This window comes from Opisthocomus hoazin, chromosome 13 (assembly GCF_030867145.1).
Source record: "Opisthocomus hoazin isolate bOpiHoa1 chromosome 13, bOpiHoa1.hap1, whole genome shotgun sequence".
Lineage (NCBI taxonomy): Eukaryota > Metazoa > Chordata > Aves > Opisthocomiformes > Opisthocomidae > Opisthocomus > Opisthocomus hoazin.
The window spans coordinates 29,729,414-29,742,475 of NC_134426.1; the positions used below are offsets into that span (position 1 = coordinate 29,729,414).

At 41.9% G+C, this 13,062-nt stretch overlaps 1 protein-coding gene across 1 annotated transcript in view; it reads left to right on the forward strand.

Moving 5' to 3' along the window:
• The window catches only part of ZNRF3 (zinc and ring finger 3), a 93,142-nt gene extending 80,419 nt beyond the window's left edge, over positions 1-12,723 (forward strand). Inside the window, exons 4-9 of the mRNA XM_075434821.1 lie at positions 1,622-1,753; positions 2,684-2,794; positions 4,031-4,198; positions 6,232-6,334; positions 7,731-9,476; positions 10,570-12,723. Coding sequence (XP_075290936.1) covers positions 1,622-1,753; positions 2,684-2,794; positions 4,031-4,198; positions 6,232-6,334; positions 7,731-9,476; positions 10,570-10,613 — 2,304 coding nt within the window. The 3' untranslated portion in view covers positions 10,614-12,723. The remainder of the gene's footprint in view (positions 1-1,621; positions 1,754-2,683; positions 2,795-4,030; positions 4,199-6,231; positions 6,335-7,730; positions 9,477-10,569) is intronic.
• Positions 12,724-13,062: the final 339 nt, after the last annotated feature.

The following is a 13,062-nucleotide window of genomic DNA, read 5'->3' on the forward strand; positions in this document are numbered from 1 at the left end:
TAGATTTTGTGGGTTTTATTCCCATTGATCAGAGTGTCTTTTGCTGTAGCTAAGAATAAACTTTTATTTTTAGAAATGCTCTGTGAAGTCTGATTTATTTCTTAGTTTTACTTTTCCATAGTTCGAAAAGGAGTAACAGCACCCAGAGCATCATATTTAGCAAAAGTCTGGCAGTGTGTAAAAGCTACTGAGAAATCAGGTGAATTCTTTCTCAGACAAGAAAGCTTGAGAGAGATTATGTGTCTGGGAACTGTAGGGACAGTGACTGAATTTGGCCTTGGGCCAGCAAGCCTTGTAGGCACATAGGATCCCTGGATTGGATTCAAGTACTTCAGCTGTTTATTAGCTCTTTGAAAGACATCTGTCTTAAAAATAGTTTGATCAGTGTTCTCAGAAGCCTAGTAAAATACTAGGAAGAATCTGTTTTAAAGTTTCAGTGAAGTCTGTCACCATCATCTGGACAGATTAGGTAGAGTGCTTTGTAAGCAGGATGATAGACCAGTCGGTAATTTGTACGTATTTTAGCTGTGAGCAACAGGTAGATATCAACAATATAGATATGATATCTCTGCCATACTCTACTCTCAATCAATTTGCTCACACTCCTGTCATCTCATTCCTTTCCTCTGTACCATTTCCATGTGCTCGTCAGTGCCTTGCTTATTTTCTATCAACCAGCCTCTATACTAGGATTTTTCTTGTGGGTCAGAATAAGCTATATGGATTTATCATGTTGGTGAGATTTTGTAACAGAACAATTCTCTTGTCTTGTTATGCCCCTCTCTGGTATATAGTTTAGTGGATTGTTTTTCTGGATTTGTTGGCCAGAGGAGTTGTACAGTCTCCAGTCTTCAGCATCTGACTGGAAAAAGCCCTGGTCTGATGTCATAGTTGACCCTGCCTTGACCAGGAGGCTGGACTTGCGGAGTGCCTTCCCACTCACAATGTTTTCTTATTCTGTGATGTGGCCTTTCAAAAAAACTTAGCTGGACCTGGAAGGAAGTTTCAGGGGGAATTAAGCTATCTACTCATACGTTTTAGTCTTGAGGCCCCTATCCTGTAATCAGTAGCTCTGGTGGTCACTATAACCCAAATAACTGAGTTTGCTGAGTTAAACAGCAGATGTTACAAACTAATAAATTGGCTATGTACAAAGAGCCTGAAAGACAGGAGTCTGACATGAGAATGCTCAGAAGACGAAAGAAATTTTTATGTGAATAGTCTTAACTACAAAGTTGAAATTACAAAAGGTTCAGACCATGCAGCAAGGCTGTTTTTTTGGAATGTGCAGATTTTTTTTCTTCATTACGAGGTTTAACTTACTACGATATTAATATAAGCACTGGCACATAATGCAGTTAAGTTAAAGCTGCTGTTCAGAAATAACATTTTCTTATCCTTCATCTTAGTGTTGGTCAGTAAAACAAAAAAGCAGCTTAAGTCAAAAGTTTAATTAATGTTTAAGTCTGTGGAATACTTAAGTGACAGTCTAGGCTAGAAGAGAACAACTGGTACTTGATTCAATTCGATATTCATATTCCTTTACTCTTCTCTGCATTGTCCAAAACAGAGGTAGTTTTCCTGAAACGTGCCATTTGAGTAGATTATTCTTTTGTTCTAGCTGAACCAAGGCTCTGAGGATCCTCTGAAGAGACCAGTGGTGTATGTGAAGGGTGCTGATGCTGTCAAGCTAATGAACATAGTTAACAAGCAGAAAGTGGCAAGAGCAAGGATTCAGCATCGCCCCCCACGGGTGAGACTTTAAGAAACTTTATCTAGGTATTACACTGCTGTTACTTCATATAGTGCAGGCTAACTGCAATGAGTGTGAAGATGTTTTTATCCTGCCCATGAGCACTAATACATGTGAAATTCTGTTGACCTAAATAAATTGAGCAACTACACTGTGGACAAGCAGCTACACTTGATGTAAGTATAGAATCCACAATGTGTCTTCTGCTGTCTTTCATAAGGATGCTTTTGAATATATAAAGGGCTAAAAATTTTTTATAATAGAAGTTTTCCTTTTTCTTAAGTAAATAACTTAGTGATTGCACACTCCTGGTAGTTCAGATTGTAAGGTAGTCTGCCCTGTGTTAATTAATAATTCAGTGTGGTATTTTAAACACAGTTTACTGGTATTTGTAATTGTAATACAAAATAGTTTTTCTAGAGCTTTTTTGAACACACTGTACATGTAGTTACAGAAGAAGAACAAAGCTAGAGGTCATCCGTGTCCCAGTCACCACTTCGATTTTGTTGTGTTTTTATGGAATTCTTCTGTTAAGAAATGTATTTGAGAAGTGAACCATTTGCTGAAAATTCAAATGCTGGTATTCACTCACTTAAGTATACAAGCAAACCTATAAATCATGAAAATTTGCGTTAGTGTGATTCACTCAGTTAAAAAACCTGGGTTTTGTGGAATCGGTTCAGAGACACTGTAAATCTGACATCTTGTGACTGGCATTCTGTGTATTTCATTCACTTGCAGTGGCATATGAAACCCAGGTTTTGTCTCAGAATCCTAGTTAATGAATAGAACAGTGTGTACTTTCACTTTTGCCATTGTGACTGTGTACATTTGACAATGACCACTGAGAAAGCAGAGAAGAGAAAGGAGCAACAGATTTGAGTATGATCTAAAGAAAGGAAAAATAATATTTTTGTTTCAATTTTTAAGCAACCCACCGAGTACTTTGATATGGGAATTTTCCTGGCCTTCTTTGTGGTTGTGTCTCTTGTTTGCCTCATTCTTCTTGTCAAGATCAAACTGAAACAGCGACGTAGTCAGGTAAGAGCAGTAATGGGATATTCACTGATTGTGGAAAGTTAGCTACTCTTACTTTGTCCTAGAACTTGCTCACTACTTTTGGAAATGCTGGACACTGACTTAGAATAGCCATCTTTGTGGAAAGGATTTTATCCATGGGTGTAGGCCTTTGGAAAGATTTGGAAATGTCTTCAAAGGAGATCTACATTGACCTGTGATGCTCACTCACTTAAATCCTGAGATTGGGAGAAAAGAGTATGGAAGCAGTCCATTTAGCCATTGGAAAGGAAGAACATTTCTGGTTGTGCAGAGGTTGATTATCACTAACACTGGTGTACTTCTGAAGAAGTCCGAGCTCTTGTTGCTGTTTTGTGGAGAGAATATCAGGACTGAAAATTAAATTGCAACTCTTGTCAATAGAAAAACATGTATTGTTTCTTAACAGGAGAAGTTTGTAAGGTAGTAAGTTTGGTTAGGAGAAATTCTAGTTGAGATACTTGAAGTTTGTCCTGTCAAACATGAAAGGGAAAGTAATTGGAAGCTAATGGACTCTGAAGTTTGTAGTTGTAAACTGTCCAGTGTATACACGTAAAAGGAATACAAAGCACTGTAGTTGCTTAGGATTCTTGCTTTGGACAAACTGAGTAGGAATACAGAGATGTTATGGGCCAACAGCAGTGTTAAAAAACAGTGTTAAAGAGGGGGTGATAAATTCTACAGTAAAATCAAAACAACCCACTGCCTTCCTAAACTTCTACTATTGATTAAATTCAGGGGAAGGGGAAAATGATACAGCTATTTTAGTAACATTTCATTTTAATCCCTCTCTCTAGTATTGCTTCTGGTAATATGGTGGTAACAGCATAATGGAGCATTACAGTGAATATTGACAGTTCAAAAAAAGTTCCTGACCAAGTCTTTCATGTTGCCTTGAATGGTTGCTGCCTATTAATTGAGCAGTTGCAGTGTATGCCAATTGTCAGCACCTTCACCCTGTTTCAATTCAAAGTAGCTTATCGTTCTCACCACTACGCATGTGGCATACATTCTTTTCATGAGGCTTTTGATCAAAATTCTAATTAGCCTTCTCTCTGCTTAATTTATGAAATTATACATTAGTCTGGGCCTGGCGTGATTTGGTAAGATACATTAGTTTGATATGGTGGTGTTTCTCTACACACTACATTATAGTCCCTTATGCAGCAGTGTTGCCTTTTTTTTCCCTCCTTTCTTTTTTTTTTGTTTCTTCTCTTGTAGAATTCCATGAACAGGCTTGCAGTGCAAGCACTGGAAAAAATGGAGACCAGGAAGTTTAAGTCCAAAAATAAGGGAAACCGGGAAGGTAGCTGTGGAGCACTGGACACACTCAGTAGCAGCTCTACCTCTGACTGTGCCATCTGCTTGGAGAAGTACATTGATGGGGAGGTAAAGGATAAATGGTTTCTTCAGCATGGGCTGAGAATGTAGCTGGTTTATTTTAGCACTGTGGTACACATCTGGCTGTTGGATACATTGTGTACGGAGATAGTGCTGCTTGTCCAACTGATTGTATTGAGTAGCCAACTCAGCCTCAACTGCATTCTGCAGCTCCGTAAGAAATCTCAAGGCCTTTTGCCCATACTACAAAGTGAGAGCTGAGGGATCTCATTCTGCAAGTTGCTAGCTCCATCAAGTTGCTTTTCTGAGGAAGAACTTGGAAAGTAGTCAGGGTTACGTCAGCATTTAGTTCTCTGGGTATTTTTAACAAATTGTGTGCTAAGGTGATGATGCGTGTAAGCTCTGTTGGACATAAGGGGTGCATTTCGTGTTTTGCTTCTCAAGCTTTGATGGCACCTTGTCTTTAAAATGCCAATTACACAGTGCTGCTGGGAAACCAGAGGAAAAGAAGGAGGAGGTGCCAAAAGGTTCAGGAATCATTTTTTGACTCCTCAGTTACAGTCACTGCATTGATGTCAGTGCTTGCCTTCTGTGACACAGTTCTATCTGGAGGAAGCAATGAAAAGATGAAATAGAAAACAGGCTGCTTAAAACAGAGGCAGTCAATAATCACAGCTTTAAACTTCCATCTAAAAAATTGAGGACGCTTTATTTTGAAATTATTCATAAAAGATTCATCGTTTTTAAGGCAATAGAAAATACCAGTTGCAGTATTTGAGTGCTACAGACTGCTAACAGAAAGTTAATGAAGTTAGCTGCTGGGAAATTATTTAGAGTAGCAAGGCTGAAGGCAGACAAGAGGGCAGGCAGGAGGGCTGTACAAAACTGACTGTACAGAAACTTCATACATGAACTTCAGCATGAAGTGATATACATAAGGAAGAGCTTCCCATGGATTAGTGATGGGTTGTGGCTTGAGCATTACTGTTCAGGAGCAAGATCTTGAATCTGTTTTAGATAGCTTTGTGAAAGCAGATCGGTGCTTTGTGGCAGTCAAAAAGGCAAATGATATATTAGAAGTGAGAAGGGGAAGTCTAGAGAACTGAACAGAAAACATAATTACATCACTGTGTAAGTTCAGTCATGCTCTCACACTGAGTACTGTGTGCACTTCTGATCTCATTTTACAAAATATATGTCGGAAATTAAGGCGCTTCAGAGAAGGGCAGTCACAAAGTGATCAAAGATTTGGAACGGTTTCTGTACAAAAAGATGACTGAGCGGGCTAGGACTGTTTAGTCCTAGATTGCTTGGGGGCAGAGGGAGTATGAAGTCGTGAATGGAGAGCATGAACAGGAATCAGATGTTCATTTTTTTTCCAGTACAAAATTGGCTGCAATTAAATGAAACTGCTAGGACTGAATTGGAATCAGTATGTGGTATTTCTCTGCCAGCAGGTAGTAGCCCTGTGGAACTTTTTGCCAAAGCATGTTAGAAATTCAAAACCTGAGCTCATGGGGAGACTTGGGCAGTACTTGGAAGAAAGATCTGTTGTGAGTTTCTGAACTGGTAGATATTTAGCAGGCTCAGGAAATCCTGTAAACAGATAATAGCTGAAGATGAGAGTGTTGAGCAAGGGAAAAAGTATCATATACACTGTGTTATTTTTGCTTTTCCCTGAGTGTTTTCCATTGCTAGTTGCTGTAGGCAAGAAGCATCATTAAGTGGACTCTGTAGATTTTTTTTTTTTTAAAGTTCAATTAATATATTAAGGAAAAATTTAATAATGAGCTCCTTTGAAGTGTTAGGTCGTGGGGACACACAGCAAAAAGTATCCGAAAGAAATGTGGTATATCTGCATGCAGTTCTAACATGCCTGCAGGATGTTCTTTTAGTGACACTTGATCATTAGCTGTTGTACTTTTGGCTGTGTTGAACAGATGGCACTTTTTTCCTGCTTGTCATTCGAGACTAGGAATTGATCCATTTAGTAGCTGGGTTGAAAAAAATAGGAATAAGCTGTGAAAAATTCACTCATTAGGAAGGAGTATGTTTTCACGTTCCTTCATCTGTTCATGTAGGAACTGCGTGTCATTCCCTGCACTCACCGATTTCACAAGAAGTGTGTGGATCCTTGGCTACTGCAGCATCATACCTGCCCTCACTGTCGCCATAACATCATAGGTAAGTGCTGCAGTACAGATGCTCTGTTGTGGACTTAACAGCAGGCGAGATGAAAGACAAATAATGCCTGTTTGTAAATCTCCATAGAGCCCATAATCTTTATTGTAGTGCAACCCTAGAAACACAGTTAAGACTTAAGTTCTTGGGAAATGACTGCGTGCCCTGGAATAACAGGTCACATTTCTGGTTTTCCCTCTTTCTGGGTGCGATGCCCAGCAGAGGGCAGCGTTGGTCAGCTTCTGAATGCAAGGACGACAAACAGATTTCGTATACAGGTATGTTTTCTCCTGGTAATTGTAAAGAAAAGGCAATATATTGGTTTTTATTTCTGTTTGCTGTTGTAACTTGGAATGTGGTTTCCCTTACTTGCCCTCTCCCACTCCCATTTCCTCTGTCTTGAAGAAGTTTTCTATTAATACACATTTATGTAAAATAATGTGTCATATGACAACTCAAACAATGACTGCCAGCCTTGCTCTTAACCTGCAAGACCAGGAATGTTGTGTAAGCAGAAGGTTTTGCTTATATGAGAACAGTATCTGAAATCACTTCACTTCTCTTCCTTTTAAGCCAATACAGTTGAGTGTTTCAAAGGCTTCCAGGCAGATGGTCTTGACTTGTTTGGTTTTTGTATTTTTCTTTCTGTGTAAAAAGCTGATGCTTTTTTTTAAAAAAAAAACCTGTTGCGTGCTGTCCTGGATTCAGCTAGGATAGAGTTAATTTTCTTCCTAGTAGCTGGTATAGTGCTGTGTTTGGGATTTAGGGTGAGAATAATGTTGATAACACACTGATGTTTTAGTTGTTGCTGAGCAGTGCTTACACCAAGTCAGGGACTTTTCAGCTTGTCATACTGCCCTGCCAGCAAGGAGACTGGGGGTGCACAAGAAGCTGGGAGGGGACATAGCCAGGACAGCTGACCCCAAGCGGCCAAAGAGATATTCTATGCCATGTAATATCATACTGAACAATAAAACTGGGAGGACTTGGCTGGGGCATGGTGTCCGCTGCTTGGGGACTGGCTGGGCAGCGGTCAGCGGGTGGTCAGCAATTGCATTGCGCGTCACTTATTATGTATATTCTATTATTATTTTTATTATTATTACTACTACTACTATTACTATTATTGCTATTATTATTTTCCCTTCCTTTTCTGTGTTATTAAACTGTCTTTATCTCAACCTACAAGTTTTACCTTTTTCTTCTGATTCTCTCCCCCATCTCACTGCGGGAGGAATTAGCAGACGGCTGTGTGGTGTTTAGCTGCGTGCCGGGTTAAATCACAACATGTGCATAATGTAACTAAATTCAGAACAAAATATCCTTCTTTCTTGCATAAAGTATATTCCTTTTTATTCCTTCATACTTCTACTTCTCCACTCTTATTTCTCTCATTCAGAACAGAAGAAAGGAAATGCAGGTCCGGTCTGTCTGGAATCCATCAACCCAGCACGCAGCCGGCAGCAGAGGGTGATTCTGCCTGTCCATTACCCAGGCCGAGTGCACAGAGCAAACCAGTTAACAGCATATCCCACTCGGACAAGCATGGACCCTCATGGAAACCCTATCACAGTACTTACAGTTGAGCGACATGGTGAACAGAGCCTCTACCAAGCCCAGTCTCCAGCCTATATCCGAAGTTATCAGCCTATTCATTTGGAGCATGCTTTAAGCACACATCACTGTAGCCTGGAACATAGGGCTTACTCTCCAGCTCACAACTTCCGAAGACCCAAGTTTGGTGGGCGCAACTTTTCCAAAGCAGCGTGCTTTTCCCAATATGAGACCATGTATCAGCACTACTACTTCCAAGGCCTTAGTTACCCTGAGCAAGATGGACAGCTTCCAGCTGCCATTTCCTCAAAGGGTCCATCCCGTGCCTTTCAGCCTGGTAGCAGCATGCTTTTCCCTCCTGTGGTACATGTAGTGCCCTCATCCCGCTTGGAGAGTGGCAGTACCTCCAGCTTTAGCTGCTATCATGGTCATCGTTCAGTGTGCAGTGGATATTTGGCTGACTGCCCTGGAAGTGACAGCAGCAGCAGCAGTTCTGGTCAGTGCCACTGCTCGTCTAGTGATTCCATGGTTGACTGCACTGAGGTCAGCAACCAGGGAGTTTATGGGAGCTGCTCCACCTTTCGCAGCTCTCTGAGCAGTGACTATGACCCATACATTTACCGCAGCAAGAGCCCTTGCCGAGTGAGTGAGGTTGGTGGTGCAAACAGGAGTGCAATTGTTCTCTTGGAGGGCCCCCACCAGGACGAGCCTCCAGCTCATGGTCACAGTCTGGTGGGTGCTGACTGCCGGCCTGTGCCAGCTTCTTCCTCAGGGGACCAACTGTCTAATTGCAGCATGGATATGAACTATAGCAGTAATTCCTCACTAGAGCACAGGGATCCAAATGGCACTACCTCAGAGGGAGGACATGAAACCACTCCTGGTGCTGCCTTGGATGTTAAAAGGAACTGGAAGAATCCAGAGATAGCAGGGCCGCTTATGGAGCAAGCATGCGCATGCTGCTTTGAACTTCAGCACTCTGCCCTGGAGCCTAGCAATGGGACAGCTGACTGTAGTGCACTCTTCCTTAGCTCTCCGCTGTGGGGGACATGTGGCCCAGGAATAGAACCACAGTCAGGGAACACCCCGGGCTTGTACAGTATTAACTCAGACCACTTGCATAGGACAGATGGGGTAAAATATGAGGGGTTGCCCTGCTGCTTCTATGAAGAGAAGCAGGTAGCCTGTAGGAGCAACAGTGGCAGTGGAGGTGGTGGCTGCTATACAGAAGACTATGCAGTGAATGTGCAGTACACCCTTCCTGATGACACCTTGCCGAGCTGCTGTAAGGGTGTACGTGATCTGGGTCAACGCATTCCCATCATTCCTGAAGACAGAGACTGTGAGCTGATCCTACCTACAGAGTGCCAAGGGACCCACACAGGAGGCTGTAGTTCCTGGGATGGAACACCTGAGCTAGATACTTACCTGCACTGCCCAGGTATAGGAGAGGTACAGGATGAGAGGGAGGTGTGCTACGAGGCAACGTCATTCCTGCGGCAGAACTGCTCTCAGGAGGAGGAAGCCAGAATGCTCTTTCCTAGTCCCACTCTGAACTCCCAGAAACTGATGACAACCAGAAAGGCCGCAGGTAATATTTGTGCTTCTGTTGATTACTCACTACCTTTCTGTCCTAGCGTATGAAATGCTGCCAGCTTCCTAGGTACCTGTAGCCATAAAAGTTACTGCCATCCTTTGCGTAAGGATGACTAATCCTTCACCCAGAAGTGTTACTCTCTTCTTACCTGTGCTCGTTTGGTCATAGCTAGAGGAATAGAAGATTATAGTTTACTATCTAACCCTATGAGAGCTTTCACACTCAGAGCTTTTGTGGGGAGGGGAAAATATGTCTGCTAGTACCAGGCCCCCATTAGAGCTCCTGTAGCCAAGGATGCTGTGCCAGTCATTGCAGCTGTGGCGGGCTGCTTAAGTAGGCAAGGGCGCAGTACTGGGAGGGAACAGACAAGCTGAAGGATAAAAAAAAAAATGAATGAAAAATTCAGAATTGCTGTAGAAGAATATGTGGGAAGGTCTCTGCTGTGGACATACACAAGGGGAAAAAAGAACCATTTGCAGAATGAAGGGGGTATTCCTTACTTGTCTTGCCAGGACTATATTTAAGGGTATTCATAGAATCATAGGATACCCTAGGTTGGAAGGGACCTCAGGCTATCATCTAGTCCAACCTCCTACTCAAAGCAGGGCCAGCTCTTAGATCAGATCAAGTTACTCAGTTTGCCAGATTAGACCAAGGTTATCCAGTCAGGCCATGACAACCTCCAGGGACGCAGAGTGCACTCCCTCTCTGAGCCCTTGTTTCCGTGCTTGACAGCCTGCATGGTGAAAACATTTTCCTTGGACCCAGTCTGGACATCTCATGTTTCATATTAAGCTCCTTACCTCTTGTCCAGAATGCGTCACTGTGAAGACCCTGGCTCCATCGTTGTGACAACCTCGGTGTAGGTATTGCAGAGCTGCTAGAGGGTACCCCCAAAACTTTCTCTTCTGCAGGCTGAACAAACCCTAATCCCTCAGCCTCTTCTCACAGTGTGAGTCTGCCAGCCCTCTGAGCATCTTTGCTCTTGCTGAACGCGCTCCCGTCAGTCAGTGTCTTGTTCTGGTAGGCCCCAAAAACGGGGTGCAATATTCTAGATACAATGTTCTTAGTTTTCTTTATCCTTCAGGTGCTGGATCCTATCCCTTGGAGAGAAGCCAAATTGGTGACTAGACCTGCCCAGATGATCCCAGATGGAGAAGCGAAGCTTATCAGAGACTCCAAATTCCCATGGACTTAATTTTTTTTAAGCTTTGACGAACACACAAAAGTGGTAATGTGGAGAAGTCCCTCCCCCACTTCCTCTTCCTCTGTGTCCACATCAGCTTGATTGTTTCCTTTCTCCCTCCCTCTTGCCTGAAGCCTTCAGGCCTCCATTTGTATGCAAAGCCTGTGTGGGACATGGTGTGGAGCATTTCTGAGCTCTAGTGCCATTTCTATATTAATGACAAAGTGTTATTTATATTTTCTTTGTAGAAGTGACCGTGTCAGCTCTTGCTGAGAGGTAACACGGTGTGTTAAATAAGCCAGGCTATTTGTGATGCTGTTATCTCCTACTTAAGGGAGTCCAGCCTTCAATAAGCTCAGGGCTACACCTGCCTTAGAAACAAGATAGCACCTTGAAATATAGTAGTCCAGAGGGATACAGCTGCTGAATGGATGCTCAGATAACGACTAATCCTTGTAGCAAATCCTAGTAGCCAGCAAGTTATATGACCAATTTTGAGGGAGGTGAAGCATTGGACTGTCTCCTTTCTCCTCTCCCTTCCTCCCCCTTTCATGCTGCTCTGATGATTTGGCTAGGAAGGGTCTCCTGCCATTACAGTTAGTTTTAACAGAGTGGGAGTAGGGAAACTGGTAACTCGGAATGTTCTCATACTCACTTCCTGCTAAACCGTGGACCTTATTCTATCTTCTGACTGGTGAAGAATGCTGGGGACCTCTCCCTCAAACAAGTGGTAGAAGAAAGTGCTTAGAAAGGATAATACCTTTGTAGGTAATGAACCTTGCCTTCCCTAGGAAGTTTCTCATGCACCTGTAGCCCCAGTTATGGCTGTGAGGAATGCTGGCATATGCAGGGAAACAGAGTTTGCAGGGTGCTTGCAGCTTGGCTGGCTCATTTTGGAAACAGGTCAGAAGGCGTCTTGTTTCCTAACAGACTGCAAGTATGCCGAAGGGAAGCAGTGCTTGTCACCTTTTGTGCATGTGGGAAAGTGAGGGACTTGGTTTACTCATTGTTTTCTTCTTTGCTGTGGTTGATGTAGCTTCCATGGATCAATCTGTTTTAAAGGTTTCCTGAGCCCAGCCACTTGTGCTTCATTTTTGTCTTGTCTACAGAGTGCTTTCTGTACCCCATTAGCCTGGGCACAAACTTCTGTTCTTGTTCTTGTACTAGTGGGGATGTTTGTTATCATGAGATAATATATGTCGTCACTTCTGATAACAATTGTTTCCTGTGGAAACAGCAGCTTCTGAGTAAGAGGCTACCATAGCATGGTTTAAATTGCCTGTCATGCTGCATGTGCCTGAGGACACAGTGTCATCCTGTCTGGTGTATTCACAGCAGGAATTCTCCTAGAGGAAAAGTAATTATTTAGTGCCCACAGTGCCAGTCTTCTGAAAGATTTGTCTGATGTTAAGTACACTTAAAAGACATGAAAAACAGATGTACACTTCACGTTACATTTTCTGCCAAAGTAATGTCCTTGACAGCACTGGGCTAATTGTGAGAACCAGCAAAGTTAACTCATTTGCTTTATAGTCCCAAATGAAATATTTTAAAAGAAGCAAACATCTAAGAAATAACAAATATGTTCATCTGTTTACTTTAATTTTCTGTGCTCAGTAAGTTAGGAAAAAATAATTCTGTTTAAAGGAATTCACATGAAGTCCTTTTAAATGAACAAATACCAAAATCCAGCTGTTCAGAGAATTAATGCAAGGCAATATCTGGGTATAAGATTAAAAGAAAAATTCCAATAAACACATTTTCTGTGTCTAAAGCTTATTGAAAACTTATTCATTCTCTGAATGACTGAAGTAAGTGGTATGTGTTGGGAGAATAAACTCTAAAGGTTTGGGTTTTTTGTTTGGTTGATTTTTTAAGTCTTACCTTTCTCCTTCCTCCACTCAAAAGAAATGCATTGTAGAAGCTATGGTATACTGCCTTGGTTATTCTGCTTGGTGTTTTGTGAGGCACTGTCTAAGGCCACCTATGATGCATTGTACTCTGTAACTACACAGCGTGTTGTGGTAAAATGTGGTTATAAAAAAGAAATTTGAATATACTGGCTCATGGTGTTCCTGGATGTACTGGTTTCATTCACATGTTGTGGAAATCTCTGCCAGTACAACAGTTTCTGCAGGCCTTACCACAGAGGTGCCCTGCACTTGGTTTCTGTGTTTGGTTTTATATTCAACATTTAGTTAATTCCCTGCTACCTGTATGTTCCTACAGACTTACAGGCTAGCTAGCTGTGATAGATGGTTTTTATAACAAAATGCCTTTCTACTACTTACATGAATCGTTGTCATTGTGTTTGGCTCATGAGGCACTATTTAAAATGTTTTTAATTAAAATTATAGCACTTAAAATTGTTTTGTATAAAATTTGATGTAAAGA